The sequence below is a fragment of the Gavia stellata genome, chromosome 5 (genome assembly GCF_030936135.1).
Source record: "Gavia stellata isolate bGavSte3 chromosome 5, bGavSte3.hap2, whole genome shotgun sequence".
Lineage (NCBI taxonomy): Eukaryota > Metazoa > Chordata > Aves > Gaviiformes > Gaviidae > Gavia > Gavia stellata.
In genome coordinates this window covers 31186703-31206443 of record NC_082598.1, presented here as the reverse complement: position 1 = coordinate 31206443, position 19741 = coordinate 31186703, and the positions used below count along the sequence as shown (strand labels likewise).

Here is a 19741-nt window from a genome sequence, read left to right as displayed (position 1 = left end):
TCCCTGTTGCTGCCCTGTTTTAACATGACCTCTGCTACAAATCCCCTCCACACAGAAGTTGAAACACAGCAGGGACAGAGTGCATGTTTCCAGGCTGCAGAGAAAAAGAGGCTGCAGGTTTTGGCTACAACAATTGGTTCAAAAGAAAAAAAAAAAACAACCAAACAAAAAACCCACAACACCAAACCAAGGCAGTGCCTCACCTAGTAATTAGCGACAGTACTGCCAGCAGCACCCTTCCTTCAGGCCAAGACATGAACATTCAGACCTAGAAGCCTGAAATCACAGCCTGTTTTCATACGGCTGTGCATGACAGGCATTGCACTACTGCGGTCTTAAGAGTTTGAGAGATGTGGCACTAAGGCGTTTTCTGGGCAGAGAAACCTAAGGGAAGGATTAGGGACCGCTCTGTTTGTGAGCTACAAATGTAATGCTCCATATTGCTTTAGCTTCAGTAAGGCAGATTCGTATTAGAAACCGTATCTTCTATTTTACAAGACTGCTACTGAGTAGATCTTAGTGGGTTATTTAAGCCATTAGCTCAGAATCCAAATCATCACTGAAGAGCAAAGTATGTATTTCTGCAACCCACTTATCTTCAGTGGTCAACATTTTCAAAGCCTTTATAACTGGCATTTATAACAGTATCCAAAATAAATTTAGGGAACTTTCCTCACCTTGAGTACATAATCACTAGGTAAACCTTTGTGGCAGGAATTATGGGAACCATCAAAAACAATACTGAAAAAAATGCAAATGGAGACACTACATTTTATTAATACTCTTCCAGATTACATTTCTATTCCCAAAAAGAAAAATCAGAACACATCTAACTAAGAATTCCATTACCGTTCAATCCTGGGAATGGAACATTGTTAAGTTGGACCATTTTATTACTTTCCTTATACTCTGTGTTTCAAAAATTCAAAAAACCAGAAAAGTCAAATAATACTAGCTCCAGACAGATTGCATATTGAACATGGTTGGTTGTTAATCACCACACATCAATTTCCTGATAAAAATCCCTGATTAAGAAGTTTTCCCTCTAAATTAAGTTTATAAAATTCTCTGTTGGTGGCTCAGCCACTCAATGGTATAGGAACTGCTCCCAGGTTTCTCGTTGCTTAGATTATCTAGCCTTGGGCGCACCCTGGAACTGAAGTCCTTGGAGGGGGGAGCAAGCAGTTTGCTCCTTAACACCTTCTGTTGAGCAACATGAAACAACACATGGTCTGCTTCGAGAAGCCTTAAGAATCAGCTCTTGAAGAAACAGGAAAGGTGGCCACGTGGAACAGAGGAAGAGGCAAGGAAGCCTCAATATTTGTGAGAGTAGATCCTCAAAACTCAGCTGAGCCAGGTCCAGCAAGCAAGGAAACCACGCAAATCCCACCAAGGGAGCAGGCGCCACAGAATAAACAAACCAGACAATGAACAGATCTCCACTGCAGAAGCTGTCCATAAATGTGTCAGTCCCACAAATCATTTGCTATAAAAAGTTCAGTGTCTCATCTTCAGTGCTTAACTATAATTCTGTACATTATATACAAAAATGCACAAGGACAGCTGCTTGGTACTTCCAATCCTTGTTCTTTCGCAGTGACGAAAAATTTTAAAAACCAGAGTCTGGACTTATAAATAGTGCAGAAAATGCAAATGCCAAGAAGACAATGCCTCCTATGATTGTCACTGAAAAGAGAAAACAAACCAGAAAGAAATTAGTTACTGAAAGTTAAGTATCTTCCACGATACATTACAGATTTATTTTTTATTAAGTGTCCGATCCCCAAATAATCTTACTTTAAAATTTATGCTGCAAACAGTAGACATTGTTTCTAGCTCAGTGTCAGGATGTCCACGTGCCATCCCCTTTTCTAACTGCATCTACAAGAATCTATTCTGGTCTTTAGAAGGAAGCTTTGTTTTACTCTTATTACTACAGCTAGTATAAAGCTGAGGTTGATGCCTGCTGTTGACTATTTGGCTGTATGGGGGAAAATAAGATACAATATTCTCATGCTGGAGCAAGCCATCAGTTAAGAATGACATACTAATTAGCATTTTTTTGCACAGTTTAGGTAACTATATTGAAAGAGACAGTATCAAAAACACTAACTGCTTGCAATGGCCACAATCTGCTGGAGGCTGGGACAGTATTCTGGGAAAGCACCACTGGATTTGGACCATTCTACTCCTCTCCAAACAAGCTAATGAGCTAGATGGATCTTTGGTCTAACCTCATAAGGCTATTCCTGTGGCCAATGATCCACACTGAGCTTATTAGAAGTATATGAAATCATTGTTAGATTAGCACCTCATCAATTTCCTTGGCAAACAAACAAGACAGAATGCACATTCCACTTTTTGCAGTGAAGTTCTCTTTCACAACCTCTGCAGCTACAAAAGAAATATTCTGAATGAACATTTATAGGAAGCAGCTTCACAGAATCCTTCCTGCAGGCAAGAAATCTCACTACATCACAGGATTGACAGTTGAAACAAGCTGCAACCTAATCTAAGGAGAAAAAAAACAACCCAATGTAACCTTACTGGTACTTCCTGTTACAGATAGCAGGTATGATTAAAACCCACATGAAGGTCTGCACTCAGAATTATGACAGAATTTCTATTACCCACTGTCGAACAATACATACTGACTATTCAAAATACTGTATTTCCTTCCTCTGGTCTCCTACAAGCTAGCTAATAGTGAAGCAGAATGTGCTTCACCTGTGTCCATCTTTAAACCTGGAGCTACAATACCCATTTTGATTCCTTAAATCACAGTCAGTAAATCATTAAGTTCAATTAAGGCCAGACTCCTCAGAAGCACCCCACACAGGGTGGTGGCACATGCTTGGACTCCACCTGGCAGGAAGGACATGCAGCCCAGTGTCACCCCCCATGAGGGGAGCTGACTACGGGGCGGGGCGCGTGGGGAAGTGAGATGGAAGACACAGACTCAAAAAAAAAAAAAAAAAAAAAAGAAGTTTTTGGGTTTTCCAAATGTTTTGAGAAACACTGTTCCCAAGCATGTAGTTGTCATTTACACCACAGATATTACTGGCATAAACGCATTTTTTTGGTTGGAGTTTTCACTTACCAGTCCTAACTGAAATTTTTTGTGCTATCATTCTCCCTCCAATAACTGCTAAACCAGTGCATAGGCAATGTCCCACTGTTCCTCCTACCGCCACACCGTAGGGGTCCTGAGGAAAAAACCACAGAAGGGAAACATCAGCACAGTTGAAAACCCACTAGTCCTACGACAACCTCCTGCTGCGAAGGAGCAATACCTTGATTCCATGGTTGCATGTGCAACAGGTTGCTGGTCAAGCATGGAGGATACTCTCTGGTGTTTACTCTGCTCTGCTATCCATCACTGCCTTAAAGACCAGTAACTGCATACGGCAGCTAGCGAGACAGACTTAAATCTGAATCTGACTAATATAGGAGCATATGGCAACTTTCAATCAAGAAGCATCTTCAAGTCATTAAATATGGATCCAGAAATTGCTCTGCTGTACTTAAACAGTTAAGCAACCTCTAGAGGGAAGGTGGCAGCTGCTGAGAAAGACAATACACATCAGCTGGAAGAATGCAACCTAATTACAAAGAAAGAGAAAAATAAATCCATGAACTGCAAATGACAGCCTTCAGCAGCTAAACATTCTGACTCCTTTGTCCAGCTTCACAAGCTTGTGCTCTACACTCTCCTCTCCCAATCATCCAAAGAGGGAAGTATGAAAGAATTTAAGTCCAGAGGATAATGAACTGTCTTAAAAGTTTACTGTCAACAGCTTTCACGTCACTGCATAACAAACAGCTGCTCAATACATGAATAAATCTACTATGTAAAGAAGTTTCTCAGATCTACTTACAAATTACAGTTAAGGGCAGCGTACATATTCAACACCTCATAAAACAGAAGACTTTAGCAACAAAAATCAATCTTTTAATGACTGATAAAGAAGGCAAGGTAGGAGCATGTCTTTCTGCTGTACAAAGATGAATGACGCAAAGTGGAGTCGAGTCCCCTGCACACCTCTCAGGGAGACTTTTAGCTCCGAGAAGAAAAAAAGCTGCTGCCTTCACATGAGGAATGCGTGAAATCTAACAGGCAAACAGCAAAACTATCTAGGAAATGATACAGTATGATACAGTATGATACAGTTTACACAGTAAACTATTAAGGTGTAAAATAAAGTTCTGAAGGACTATTGTCAGGATTAGGTTAAGACAGACTTAACTCGTTCCCCTGGTGTATACACCAAGACAGCCAAATTATCAATTTTTTTTCCCCCTCCAAAGGAGCCCTGCTGTTTGTTTGTTGTGACAAGATGAACACTACTCGCTTAATGAACATTCACGTAGTATTTTGTTTTCTTTTCCCTGAAGAATGTATTGTCCCAGCTGACTTAACCACACTACTCAAATCTCTGTATAAAGCTAATTTCTTTCCACATAAGCACTTCTGTAGTACTCCTGCTATGTATCTTAGTACTTCACAAACAAGTATTTATCTGAATAGATTATGAAACAAAGGGGTATAAAAGAATCCCACAGATAAAATGAAAAAAGATCCAGATCATAATCATTCACTGACTTTGAAAGCCAAGATCAAGATGTCTTCAATTCATTTTTGTAGTATTCATTTTTGTAGCACTTACACAAACACTTCACATGCTAAAGGCACAACATCCACAATCTTTAGTTGCAATGCTCAGCACTTAACAGATCAGACCGCAGAGTCTGATGGACACTTCCTAATGGGACACTCTGAAAACGCAAACCAGAAGTCAACCACCACCTGTGAAAAGATGGGCTTAAGCAACTTGCCTAGCACCATATAAAAACCTGGGCAGAGGCAGTAATAATTCCTCATTTTCCAAGACGGCATGTAACTGCCTGAACAATGAGATCATCCTCTCATCCTGTTGTTCCCTGACTTGTTAGGTCTAAGCACCTTCCTTGCACTGCAATAAAGACAAGAGGTTCCTACAGATGATAGCCTTCTTCATTACGCAGCCCTGATTTATCCCTAGGGAAGGTCTGAAAGTGCACTGAAAGAAGCATGAGTCTTAGGGAAAATGTAAATTATCTCAATGCATGAAAAAGCACAGACAAGCTACTTATGTTTATTAAAAGGTTGTCTATAAGCCTTAATTTTCCTTTAAACATAATACAGTTATATCCATTCTAATCATCATGCTGAATATAATTTAATTTACAGTATTACTGCACAGCAGTTAAGAGGTTTTTTTAGTTCTATACACTATACTATATTCACTTAGATTTTTAAGAAGAGGTATCTTTTTAACAGCTTTAAGTTTGCTGGGATGGTGGTCTCTTTTTAAAGCTACTGTGTTGAAACTGTATGACCACACAGATCAAAGAAAAAGAGGTTCTGTAACATCTCTCAACACTGTAACAAAAACAATTGTATTCAGCTGCATGATATGAAACAACTATTTCCAGAAATGCCCGTGCAGTCCCAATCATGTAACAACAGTTTTAACAATACACAGAGCTTCAGTATATTTATTTTCAGGTCTCAGCACAGCTGTACAATAAGTAAGGCACAGCAAGGCAACAGGTGTGAATCTGCAAGAGTATTTTGTCTCTCCCACTTCTCTGCAGGCAACCCAAAGAGGGCAAAAGAACAGTGGGCATTCTGCAACACTCACCTCTCTGGCAGCCAAGACTATGGTTGTTAATTGGGAACGATCACCCCATTCTGCTAAAAACGTTAAAGTAAAAGCTTGAACAAAGATTGGAGAAATAAAATGTAGCCACTTCTTCTGAGGTATAGTGGCGCCTGGCCCTGATTCCACATCTCCTGGCCCATTTAAGAGTTTAGTTCTCTGGAGCTGTGAGGAACAAGGGGAAAAAAACAGAACAAAACAAAACATAAGATTAGAAACGTCATCTAAACAACCCAAATGAAATACTTAAACTGTAAAGCTAGCCACTTAGTATCTGGAATGTTATTAGCCACTGACTGCTGCATTCTCAATGTATTATTTCTATTTAGACACCATTTTAAAAAACTAGCTGCATATATACACACTTGTGATCACCTCTAATCTCCAGTTACCGTTGATCTTGCACTCCTTGCACTTACGCAGCAGTTTCAGTAGGAATGACACCTGGTTTCTAACCACAGATTTCCTCCTATTTTTAGGGCAGGGATCCCCCTCTTCCCAAGTGGTGGCTCTCAAATTAGGATTTCATAAAATTAATGGAAAAAAATCTTGAAAGAAATAAGATTAATAATCCACACTATTCCTTAGAAGTGGACCAGTATATTTAGAAAGTTACTCTAAGAGACCTTTACTGCAACACTGCAAAGCTCAGCATTATTCTGCCTGACGATAAAAAGAAATAAAGGTAGAGGCAAGGGTAAACTGTTGATGTCCTCTCTGTTAGTAGTGCATTAAGAAAAAAAAAAAAAAGATGCTATGGAGAAAGTGTCTGTTTTCCTGAGAAGCCAGGCTTGCCACAGAACTGGAATCACCTGTTGAAAGAGCCTCCAGGGACCACTTATGTTCCATTTACCACACATTCTCTGTGTCAGATTATCAATCACAGACACAGCTGAACACCCCAAACATGACAAAGCTGTTCTGCAGCTTCACAGCTGTAACTATTTCATCAGCCATAATTCACAGAAAGTTTATCACTTACTTCCTCATCTTTTTTTTTAATTTCTGCTTGAACTTCCTCCAGCTCTTCCTGACCCTCATCTGGACTCATTTTCAAGCCTTCCCGGAGCATTCGGATGCCAAAAATTGCAAACAGTGCCGTTGACACATAGTATGTGTACACACGAGGAATAACTGTGGTGGCATAGCCAAATAAAACTGGAAAGAAAACAAATGTGTCATTTAAAAAAATAAGCATAAGAATCATAACTGTTTTTCCCATATCTAAGAAATGCTCGCTAGCAAAGTCTGCGATTCAAATATCCACCGATAAATACTACATCTTTTGTTAGTTTTATATAATTCTCCTTTTTTTTTTTCCAAGATAACAACACTCTAGAAGTGCCAACCATTACTGCTCATCCTAGAGACTGAAGTCTATTAACACACAGACAAGGCACACCAGGCAAAGCTGATGTGCTGCTATTCTCAAGGGCCAGTCCAAGCAACATTATCTTTCCCATGAAGGACTATGTAAGTCCTGCCTTTCTCCAAGCATGCCATAAACTATCATCTGTAATCATGTTAGATTAGTCACAGTGTATACCAGTTAATTCCATTTTTATATATGGCTACGTTTGATAGCTTCTCCTTCCAATTATTTCATTTATCAGAAAGTTAGAGTAAGATTTTCTACAAGTTCAATCTACTAGACGTACCCACAAATTATCCAGCTGTGTGCATCCACGTCTGTCTTCCTCTGCCAAGTGCAAATACCTGCACGTTAGTATTCCCTTCTCTCCCACACTCCCCACAAATACACAACGTAACCAGCTTTGATCTTCCTTTAATTTAAAAGCACTGATCGCACTCAAAGACCAAAAAGCTACCTCCATAATGCATCTACTTTTACAGGTATCAAAGGCAATCAAACTAAGCCAAAACTAGTTCTGAAAAGAAGAAGAAACACGTATCCAGGACAAAGTACTGCTTCTTCACAAAGGAAGACTAGTTAGCATTTTTGGACAAAAAAAGGCCTGTATAAATGAGAGGGAATTAAAACTCCACACCTAACATTCAAGGCTGTTTGGATCATGCACTCACAACTGTTTCTGTTGTTTTACTCCACGTGCAATTAGCTAACAGGAAGCATATTACCATGTGTGTTTTCTTGTACGCACTTTCTTAGTTGAAAAACGCACTCAGAAGTTACTACATAATCTGGAAATTAATCTGTGCTACCATTACCAAAAGTAAGACTATGAGACCAAAATTAATCAGGTTGTACTATTAGAAAACACTGCACATACATATATGAATTAACAGCGTTAGTTGCACAGCTAAACAAGAAAAGAGTTAAACTAAACTTCTTTTCAAAGACTGAAAATACTAAAGCAAAGCAATGCAAGAAACTATACAAAAAGATTTTTTTTTAGTATTACTTGCATATATAAGCATAGAAATAATGAAATATGAAGAATGATAAGGCAGCTTATTTTGTCATAAGGCTAGAACTGTCTCTAAGCACAGCTTGATAAAACACCCCAAGCAGTGTTTACTTGGAGCTAGCGAGCTTCAGTGAGCACATTTTCATGAAATCAAGGTGGGCAAAAACCCCAGGAATTGCCAGACACAGCTTATATAAAACAAGCACAGCAGGGGAGCGGTGGGTGGGGGGAGGGGGGAAAGGCTCCTTTCTGAAAAGGAAGAAATAGTTGGGAATCTCTAAGAGCTGAAAAGAAAGTTTTATGAAAAAGCATCAAGAAAGATTTGAAGAAAGACTTATAGAAAATGGGAGAGCTGTAATGGGCAGGAGACAAGAGATTGCAAGATTTACAGAATAGTGCATTCACCTGTGATACTAAATACCATTAAATGAAGCAAGCAGTGCAGAAGTGGAAGAAGTGCCAAAGACTGTTACATTAAATGAGTACTAGAAGAAACTTGTACAATACTATCATTACACACAGTGCAAATGGAAACTGCTCTAAGAATGCAATAATAATTGCAGCAATATATATAGCAATAGCTACACATCCAAAACCCATTCATTCATCAAAACACTCCCTGAGAAGCCTGAAGCCAGTTAATCAGCTGTCTCCAGTGCATATAAATCAATGAACGCTTTTTCAATTATTTCTGAAATGGGCATGGTTAGAAATGAGCACACCTACAACAAAATTTATGCTGCATCTGATATACCTGAAGGCTGCTCCATGTTACGATCATAGCTATGTAAGCACCCACAGCTACAGCTACAGGTTCCTCAAGTGCCACCTGATATGATACCTCGCTCCCTGCAATGCCTGACCGCCTGTCCACCCCCAGCTCTTGGGTCTGTCAGTACCACCCATCCCAAAGGATCACAGCAGAACATGATCTTCCACTTACACAGCTCCCAGCACAAATCCAAACAGCTACACATACGGGGACACAAGTCAGACAAGACAAATTTGTCATATTAAGAATCTTTCGCCTTAGGAGGAAAAAGAGAAGTCACTCCCACACTCCCTTCAGGCATGCTAATTTAACAGGAGCTAAAAATAAAAAGGTAACTAGTGGCCCAAAAATCAAAGGAAGTGCTTGGGCTCCCAGTCCCATTCCTCTTCCTTAAACTCATAGCGAGGTCTTGGGAGCGGAAACACCTCATTACAGTTAAGAGCCTAAAAATTCCATCTGAGCTGTGGTCTCCAGGAAAACCTTCACGCTTTCCTCAAAACAGAAAACTGCATATACCTACTACCTTCATTTTAATGTCAATTAAGATTTATTGACAAATATGTATCCAGCACATTTTAAGAGATGAAACAAAAAGAAAAGAGTGCTAACCTGATAAACATGTCATCAGTCCCAAGGCAAGCATAGCACCAGCCAGTACAGTCAAACGGTTGTATCGCATTGCCATGATGGCTGCAATGAAGAAAGTCTTATCCCCTAGTTCTGACACGATGATGACCGATATAGCAGCCACAAATGCATGAATAAAGCCCAAGTTAGTCTTGTCAGCTGACTCTTCATTGACAATGTGAACTGGAGCAACTGGTGAGGACCCCTTCTGTAAGGTGGGGGGAGAAGGGAGGGGGAGGGAACCAATAAAAAAGCCACTAGTTAATTAGGCTTCAACAGTTAGTTCACAGAAGTACTGAGCCTTTTATTTCTCCTGTCATACCATACTGTGTAGTGTGACATTTTAAGTATACACCTCTCACGCAGCATTAATGATCATTAACTAGTTACTGGCTACCACCCACCTCAAATTGCTACTTAGGCACTTAGCAAGAAGATCAGACCGTGCACTGATTATTAAAGCAGTACTTCACTGTGCACACTATTACCAGAACATGAGAACCACTATTACAACAAAACATGGGGAAAGCTGCTTTAGTTCAGCTCTACTACTGCTGTCTCTGCAATCCCTGGCTATTTACTTTATGACCTTGACCAAACAAGCAATTTTCTGATACAAATATTAAGAATAAAACTCTTCAAACTAAAATTGGGCAACTAGGATAGCTTAGCAGAAATACAAAGTCCTTTCAAAAATTGTCAGGACCACTTTCTTCCCTTGCAGAATCTTTGCATCTGAGCCGCCTGAAATTTTACACAAGTTTTCATCAGCTTTTTTTATACATGCTCCATGTTTGTTGAAAACTAGCTTTAAGACTTTTCAGTGGTCAAACCGGACCAGCACACTCCAGATCTTACCTACTCACCAAAGTGTTTACTTTTACAGAAATTAAGATACCTACAGTCAGAAGCAAGACCCAAAACAAGGAAGTCAATGTTCGCATGCTTGACCAGAGATGGCTAAGAAAGCTTGTTGCAGCACATCTAACGGCAGACAGATCGCAACGTGTTTTAACACGATGACTTCCCAGCATTCCACTTTTAGCAGTGCTGCAAGTTTTCAGTTTTGTTATTTAAAAGTTTCCATGCTCTATATGATACATGGTCACTTCCCAGAGTTCCTTCACCTTTAGCAGTGCTGTAAATTTTTTGGGTTTGATATTTAAAACCTGGCATGCTCTATATGTTACGTCAAGCCATATGTTAGTAATTTTTTCATCCCTCTGAGTGATCACCCGGCACTAGAATCCCCTAACCAAGAACACCATGTAAAAAGTTTTAACACAAAGAAATTGATTTTAAATATCGAGGGAAAACTAGTAGGTTTTGAGTTGCAACAAAGCCTGCTTTCATCTGCTGCTGTGAGGAAGGCCTGGAGAGGTCGGTTCGAGCCCTTTGCATGCGAGCAAGCGGGGCACAAAAACATCTGTCTGGTGAAAAAAAGTATTAGCCCATTTTCCCCCTTAGGTGGCCCTGCAGCTTTCCCTTTTTCTGCTAAAAGAGGAGAATTTAGGAGTCCAACGGCCTCCGGAAAGCGAGGCATCCTGCAGGCCGGCCCCGCCCCGCCGGCTGAGAGCTGCCGCGGGGGGCGACCGGGCCGCTCCCGCGGCCCGGCTGAGAGGGGGAGGGGGTTGTGCAGGCAGCCGGCCGGCCGGCCGGCGCGGCCTGGCCCCGCCTCACCTCACCTCACCTCAGCCCGCGGTTCGGCTCCCTGCGCCGCCGGCGGTGGCTCCTTCTTCCTGCCGGGCTCTTCCTCCGGAGCGGCGCGCAGCCCCCCCGGGGCCGCCAGCAGCAGCGACGCCGCCAGCAGCAGCGCGGTGGCCCGCGGGAGCGGCGGCGAGGACGGCGGCGAGCCCATGGCGGCCGAGCGCGGTGGTGGTGCGGGCGGGGGCACGGCGCGAGGCCCCTCTTAAAGGCGCCGCGTCATCGCCCTGCCCGCAGCGCCTCAGCCGCGCGGCCCCGCAACCGTCCCCCAACCACTTCCTGCAACGGCCTGGCCTGAGGGGGCGGCGCCGCGCCACGCCGATTGGCTGCGGCCGCCGCTGACGAGTGCCCCACCCCGCCCTCCGCCCCGCCCCGCCCCGCGCGGGCGGGGGACCCGCGGTCGCTCCAGAGCCCCGGCGGGTGTCGGTGCGGCCGGGACAGCGCCGCATCGCTCGGGGTGAGATCCAGGCGCCGGTTTCTGACCCCTTCTTCGGCTCCCGGCGTCGCGAAGGGGCGGGCAGGGCGGCTGTCCAGCTTTCCCGGGGGAGCGGGCGAGTCGAAGCGCGTCCCTCCTCCCTTCGGAGTTGCCTGCGGGCAGGGAACGGGCGCTGAGGGACGGAAAGCAAAACGGCTGCATAAGAAGGCAAAAAACCTGCATAGAATTGGCCTGGGCACACCCAGGTTTCTAAAAACCCAAGTACAAAGCAGCGCTTTGGGTATGCGCGACCCGAGGAGGGCCCCGCTCCCCGATGCTCTCCCCGGGGACCGCAGGCAGCCCGCGCACCCCCGCTCTGCCCAGGGCAAGGACAGGAATGCGCTCCCCCAGAAGCAATTAACAGTCTAGTAAACAGGGCCAAGAATGCTGGTAAAACGGGAGACGCTGGGAGGCAGGCGCAAGGAGCCCACCCCCCCCCCCCCCGAGTATCGCTAAAAAAAATGAATACGGCAAGATGCAGTCACAAGACAGGGTTGTTTATGTTGCACAGTGAACAGAAGCCATGGAAGTGTCGACGGAGAGAGGGCTGCGAGAGCCAAGAGGCACAACAGTTTGTGCAAAGTAATTGCTCATGTTTTGCAAATACGTAGCTCAATTTTGAAAAATTATACAAAACGGAAATAGAAGGTGTAATAAAACGTTTTAATTAGGTAATTCATAAGATATAACTTCAGTATATAAAAATTCTTCTCATATACAAAATATACGCATTTAAGTAAAAAACATGCTGAAACACCAGCATTCATATGCTACATCACGCAAACTGATCATTCACTCCAGTATCATGAAAAGGACCAAAATACTCAATGATTAAGTGCAAATAAACCCTGTGCTGAGTGAGATCATCTCCCTAGTAAAGAATTTCTCTGCAACACTTGCCAGGTACTGGTTTCCATGTGTTCTCTGCCTCGACAGTTCATTACATCTGCTCTCACAGGCTGCTTAAAAAACAGTGTAGTCATCGTTGCTGTCATCCTGCACAACTGCCCCCTCTAACACAAGAGGGATTCCAGTAACCCACTAGAAGGATGACAGAACCATAATCAAGAACATTAATTTTCTGTAGATTCTCTTCTACTCTCTAGACAAAGAGTCTTCCATGATTTTCCCAGTTTAGGGATAAACAAGGAGTTTTCACCAATGAATACTGACTTTGGTGCAGAAGAGATAATGCAGAGAATGGGTCTGTTTATCTCCACTGCTGAGCATGAGTCATTCCTCCACTGCAGCTTTCTCCACCGTTTTTTGCGCTTGCAGTTACAAAGCAGTGGTTGGTTTTAATTATCAACAGGGAAGCAGAGAAAGACAATACACACTTTGCCTCCCTCTGAAGTGATTCAAAGAAAAGAGACTAGGAAAAAAATAGGCTTAAATATTAGCCAAGGCATGAAATACAGTACTTCAAGTGATTCCCTGCACCCTCCTTTCACTACACAGTTTTCACATGTATGTATCTGGGCTTGCTGCACAACAGCAAGTGTTTTATGTGTAAGATATAATTATAAAACAGAAAAGAGCCAATTAGCATCTCTTCAGTAAACCTTTTCTTAGCTTGTATGATATGCAAAGACCTTACATTTCCCCACATAAATCGGTAACACGGATGAGATTATCATTAAAATTATGAGCTTTTAAGCTAGAATTAGAGAAAATGTGTGATTTTACCTTGGCGTTAATAAACCATACATCTCTTATTCCCTTATATAAAACATTTCCCCGTTTGCACTGAAGATACTTCAGAAGAAATATTCTAAAAAACAAATGGTATAAATGCTTTTCGATTCTTCGGGTAGGAGCTAAAGTTTTTCTGATAGAACTCATGACACAAAACAGCAGCCAGAGCCTGGTTAAAAAGAACATACATCACTACACACCACCAGGTCACGTTGTGAAATCCAAGCGTGATGGCCATAGATACATATATCAGGAGCTCTGCAAAATAATGAGGGCAAGAAACTCTCTCAAACCAGCCTCTGAAAGGTACACTGTGGCTCAGACTTATGACCTTTCCTGCAAGCAAACAGAAAGAAATTACTTTAGAACAACATGCATTAAACAAACTTTTATCTTCTACTCACACTTACAGAACAACATGCTCATTAAAGTTATCATCATCATCCACCTCCATCTGATCTGGCAGCTTTGCATTTCTTAATGAAATAAGATGCCACCTCTGGCTGTTTGTGCAAACACAGAGTAAGGAAACCTATTTTTAGCCCACATGCAGACAAAAGTGCAGTCCCTTAGGAGTGGCACAAGTCCTAAGCATTAGCCTGTGTCTGTCCTTAGGATACTAGAAGATAGATCTTCATTTTAAGTTCTATAAAATTATATATACAGACAGAGACACACCCCCCCACTATTCAGCCATCCAATCTCTTTTACAAACAGCCTCATTTAATCTACTGAAAGTCTTATAGAAAGCCCCACACTAAAGGAACGGAAAAATACTCATGTTTTAAGGTATTAAAAGCTACAGAAGCCTATTGAAACGACCAAGAAAAAACGACCTAAGTAAATGGTTGGCAGAAATGAAACATCTTACCTGATTTACTTTTTCTAAGATTAGCTAGAATCACAAGACATCTGTGTTGGTGAAGAGAGGCCCAAATGTACATCATAACTCCTATAATATGATACCAGCAGATCTGCACAGAAAGCTCTTTTCCTGAATGAAATATGTTTCATTAATATACGTCCAGGAAATACCCTCCCAAGCATCATCCCAAAACATTGCATACATTTTTTAAATGTCACTGTCTTAGAAAATTCTAGTAGTGAGCCTCTAATCCCTTGAAAGTTGGTTTTAAATCCTGCATCATTTAAGTGCTCAGCTGGTAGTTCATTTCCTTTAACTGCTCTATACTAAAAATACCCAGTTTTTATTCCAGTAGCTTGAGGTACAGCATAATGTACAAATGTAATATACATAATGTACACAATTGATAGTCTAAGACCTCAATATTCAACCCTGTTTATAATTCTTATCATCCTACTTAAAGATGTTGTCATGGCTCAGGTCAACATATAAGTACACAGTTGTTTGTCTTGTTCACAGTGAGTGAGATACATACATACACACACACAGGCACAGTGTGAACCATTTAGGCGTTCAAAAAATGTTAACTGTATTAAGGATGATTTCTGATGTACAAGCCAATACACCATCTCAAAGAATCTACAAGATGTGAAAAGTAGAAGACAGGTCCAGAAAGAAAAAGGTTTTATCCACACACAGGAGATCTGAAGGTTCTTTTAAAAAAAATCACTGGATTAAACTACAGCTGATGTGGTTGGAACTAGTTAAAAACTTCACTGCAGTTACATACTTGGTAATGACCACCTTACAAAAATTAGTCATGGGAGAAATGCTACAATCAGTTCATGGTTCATCTGTGCAACTCAGTTGTGAGACTCAGTGGAACACGTTGGCAGAAACAAGTCATGGAATGCCAATTTCTGCTGTATTAATGGAGGCATTACAGTACCGAGGGAAAGAAGACACTGACTGATGCAAGGCAGAGCAGTGGTGAGTTCTCAATGGCAAACAAAGGAGGTGGTACCTATTACCGTCCTTCATAAAGCATATGTATCTCAATGCAAAACTGATCAGTAATGATCCTGAAAGTATCTACGTGAGATGCTTTTCAGGAAATAACAGTGATGGTTAATGTGAAAGTGTGTGTCTGTACTTGTGTATAATGCTCATTGACTATGTGATATGCTGAAATGTAGTTACTTTGAACTACGCCAGTAAGTATCTTTACATCTCATCAATTAACACACTTCTGACACAAGCGGCCCTCTATGAAACTGTTCACCACGATGGAAACAAATGGGAGCAAAACTGCATCTTTGGTAATAACTAAGCAGGCACTTACCATTCCTGACGGTAGTAGGCACTTGACACAGCACAGTTGAGCCAACGGCAATGTAGTAACCAAGTCCAAAGCAATACTGCACGATATGAATGACGCCATTGGAAAACACGCTAGTCCAGAGGCATTCTGCAAGTCTTCGACAGCTATGCAGCCAAAGCAGCAGGAGAACCAGGAGCGCAGAGAAGTGCTCACTATCTGCTTGCAGATAAAAAATAGCAACTTTGAGGCAGATAGGAACAGTTTAACCCCAACAGTGCTTCAAAAAGGCTATTTTTTCCCCTCCCCATAGCAAAATTTTACCCTCATTTTAAATTAACTGAGCACTGCGGAAAATATTTGTACACGTGAGGCACTGCTGACCACAGGAAGATTACTTCTAGAAGGTGCTAATGGCCCTTTCTGCTAAAAGGACTGCTGAAAGCCATCATATCCATAAATTAGAATGATTTCTACCTTGAATAATGACAAAGGGACTTGGTATTCCAGGAAAGTCACTTGGAGCCTAGTTTAAAAGCAGCTGATGAAGTAGCACTTGAAGAATACAAATTCAGCACAGGATGGTAGTGCAGCTTTCTAATACTTATATAGCTGCATCGTAATGGCTGGAATACTTGCCTGTGTCCTCACTCTGAGAATCCCTGCCAAGAGCATGGTGCATGTGCTGAATCCATGATGGGAGCGACCCTCCAAGGAACTCAGCTCGGAAAAGCCAGATCAGCAGAAAGCCGTTCCAGAGCACAGAAACCACATAGAAGTGAGTAAACCACCTGTGGGAACAAAAAGGATTTTCATTAATGTTCTCATCCTTCCTTAGTTGGAAATGTAGCTGCAGGATGTGCTTGCCTGATGGCAAGTAGTACATTCCCTTTTGGTCCCCACATCAGTAAGTAGAGAACTCGGGACTGCAGTGGTACCAAGCAGGAATCACAGAATGATAGGGGAAGATGCTGATGGCCTTCTCCTGACAATGTAACTATTGGTACAAAACTAGGATGTAACTGTAGAGTCAGAGAAGACTATATTTCTCTGGAAGATGCAAACTTTTCTTTCAGGGGAGTGTAGGGTTACAACACCCTTGCTTAGTGAAACCAAAGTGACCCCCTCCCAAAGCAGCTCAGGTATCTCTCAACAGCAATACAGAGGCCAAGTCAGAACCACAGAGGTAGTGAGCATCCCCGCACGCCCCAGAGCGCCCTGCCCATTACCTGTTGGTAGCCCGTTCAAACAATCACTTCTCCTCCTGGGTTCCTTCTCGTACCAGAAACAGCAACGTTTACTTCTGCTGTTGCAAATCAGCAGAGTGAAATTTAGCCCCTCTCCCTCATTGTCTACTTAGAGGACAAATAGAACTTTTATATTGATAAAAACTCACCATCACCTCCAAGTTTCAAGCTCTTTCCCTGCTTTCCTGTTACTCAGTAGACTTGCCTCATCACTTGCCAGAGAACTTTCTCCACACACATTGCTTTTTGCTACTAGCACACAAACAAGCCCTGCCAGCTTAGCAGAGACATGCCCTGCGAGCTTTCAGCAATCCCAGTTACACTGGGGATGTATCTGACTTACGGAGTGATCCAGCACTGCAGTAAGTACATGTGCCATCCCTTAAAGAAAGGAATGTTCACTCTTTGCTAAACCAACCCGAAATGAATCATAAAATTTGACAAGATGGAATGGTAAAGTTAAAAACAAGCCCAGGCTAGGGAAAATACAATGCTTGTTTGGAAACAAGATGCAGATGAATGGAAACAGAAAATGCCTCAATGGCTACCTTCAGGATCGCCTCTATTCTTTCAGCTAGCGGGGGTATGGGTTCACTACTCGAGTAACAGAATCGCTTTGTGGATGTTGAGAGCTCAAAACCAATTCCCTGAAAAAGTCACGTTCTTCAGACACCATCTTTCCTAAGAAGGGGTGGTGGGGAAACTTCTGTTGGAGAAAGGTCAACTCAAACAAGAACCTGTCTTAAGAATGTGGCACTTTGCAGTACACTGCAATTAAGACAAAGCCTTTACAAGCCCTTATTTTCGCTGAGGGTACCACAGAGCTTAAACACATCACTGGGTATTTTCTGTAACCAGAAGCCTGATAACCAAGATACTACATTACAACCTTTCCATGAATAACATGCTGCATCACAAAACTTTTTTTTTAATATTTGGTTTGAAAGCTATGTATATAAAATGCATCAGTGATAACAAGACTGTTACATTAGGGGCGATGGGATCTTTGGGTGAAGTAGCCTCCCAGTCCTGTCCTGCTGGCCTTGCAAGATCCTGTCGCGCCTACGTTCAAGTCGAAGGCTAGCTCTAGTCATGAATCTCGGCTGATCAAAAACAATGAAATCCCAGTAACATACTGAAAGCTGTAAATGGTTTTTTCTCCTCTTTCATCCTATTAAACATCTATTAAGAGATGTATTTGGATAACGCAGCGGTTCTTTTGCCTTATTGGAGACTGTTCACGCAGGGTCCAGATCGTTACGTTAACATGCTGTTATTAGTATCCCAAGTCACATTTTACAAAGAAACCTTGAAGGAAGAAGACGACGACTGAGAATGGGTTTAAGACAGTAAACCTGCAGTATATTTGCACAGTCACAGTTACATTCAGGAATCCACATTCCCAGGTCCCTGACCTGAGTCTTGCAGGAAGGTTTTTGTTTTGCTGATACGGCATGGGACTGGGATTCAAAGGATTAGGCTTTTGTTCCAATTTAGAACATATGGACTCTGTATGATCGCAGTCTCTATGCTCCTCGGTTCCCCATCTGTAAAAACTGAGTAACACTTCTGCAAAAAAATTGAGCCCAACTCTAAAAATACGCAATGCTATTTACACACGCTATTTATTCTCTACCTCTTCAGCTGAACTAATTGAAATGCATACACAGTTATTCCTACGCTACTGTGGCATAAGGCACGCAGCATTCAAGGAACAGAAATGGCGGCAGGCAACCGCCTCGCACGGAGGAACGCGGCCCCCCAAGCCGCCCCCTCACCTCTTGGGCACCTGGAGGAGGCGCAGCCAGGCCGGGCGCTCCCCGCAGCCGCGCTTCGTCTTCCCGTAGCGGATGAGATCCTGGAAGAGGCCGGAGACGACGACGCTGCCGCCGGCCCACCGCGCCGGGGCCCGCCGCCGCAGCAGCAGCAGCGCCGCCAGGAAGGCAGCGGCCAGCAGGGCCCAGGCGGCGGCCAGCACCGCCGCCATGGCCGCGGCCCCGCCACGGGCGCAGGCGCAGACACGCCCCGCTCCGCTCCGCCTACGGCCGCGGAGGGCGGCCGGGGCCTGAGGCGGGGGAGCGGTTTTCCCTTCCTCTTCCCGCTCTCGGGAGCAGCGGCGCCCGACCGGCCGGGAGGCGGGTGAGCCCCGGGGGACCGCAGGGACCCGGGGGATGGAGGAGTCGCGGTGGCTGTGCTCCGTCCCTGCAGCTGGCGCCCAAAGCAGCGCGGGGGGCGGGGGGAAGTGTGTGTATAACGTTAGCCTGCGCATCCCTCAGCATTTGCGCTGTCGCCATCGTCTCTTTTCGTTTAGATGCAGAGGCGGTAGGGCAGCTGCCGCAGGTTTGACCACGCTGGGGAGAGGCAAACCCGCTAGTTATGCCATGGTCCCCTCCGGTAACCCAGAAACAACTTCCCTGCGGCTGCCCGTAACCTCAGTGGGTTCCCGTTTCGGGGCTCATCTCAATTGCGTGGTGACCCGTCAGCCACCTCCTTCACGTTAGGTGTGTGTAGGTCCCAGAGTCGGAATTTTATTCTGATAATACTATAGGTTTTGTCATGTCCAGAAAGGAAAGCCTTTCTTGGCCTTTCTTTTGCCCTGAGAAAAGCCAAAGCGGCTTGGCACCGAGGGGAGACGGTTCCCTCTGACCCCCCGTGAACAATGTCCTGGCCGCATCCCTCTTGCATGCACGCAGGGATGCGGGTCAAGCCTTGTCTTCGTCAGAGAAACCCGAGTGTTACTTGGCAGGCGTTCAGGTGTTGGTTTATCTGACCGAACATCACCGAGTCAATTCTCTGACTCACTCAGTCCAAGGAGATACCAAAAGATATTTCAAACTTTTCATAATATACATGGGAAAATAATGATGTTTAGTGTGGGCATAGTTATGCTAGTACTTACTAATGCTGTAGAGTAAAATAAGATTTTAAGTCAGGTTTCTCAGGAAAAAA

At 43.3% G+C, this 19741-nt stretch overlaps 2 protein-coding genes across 2 annotated transcripts; both read right to left on the bottom strand.

Moving 5' to 3' along the window:
• Window positions 1-753: 753 nt before the first annotated feature.
• On the bottom strand, window positions 754-11346 carry TMEM165 (transmembrane protein 165). Its single transcript, XM_059817972.1, has 6 exons — window positions 11179-11346; window positions 9471-9696; window positions 6685-6860; window positions 5685-5867; window positions 3101-3206; window positions 754-1686 (listed from the first exon to the last, which is right to left on the bottom strand). The coding sequence occupies exons 1-6, from the start codon at window positions 11344-11346 to the stop codon at window positions 1610-1612; spliced, it is 936 nt and encodes a 311-aa protein (XP_059673955.1). The 3' UTR covers window positions 754-1609.
• Window positions 11347-12265: 919 nt separating this feature from the next.
• SRD5A3 (steroid 5 alpha-reductase 3) lies at window positions 12266-18785 on the bottom strand. The gene is made up of 5 exons (XM_009820243.2): window positions 18571-18785; window positions 16185-16336; window positions 15570-15764; window positions 14234-14356; window positions 12266-13698 (listed from the first exon to the last, which is right to left on the bottom strand). The coding sequence occupies exons 1-5, from the start codon at window positions 18777-18779 to the stop codon at window positions 13439-13441; spliced, it is 939 nt and encodes a 312-aa protein (XP_009818545.2). The 5' UTR covers window positions 18780-18785; the 3' UTR covers window positions 12266-13438.
• Between the last annotated feature and the right edge of the window lie 956 nt (window positions 18786-19741).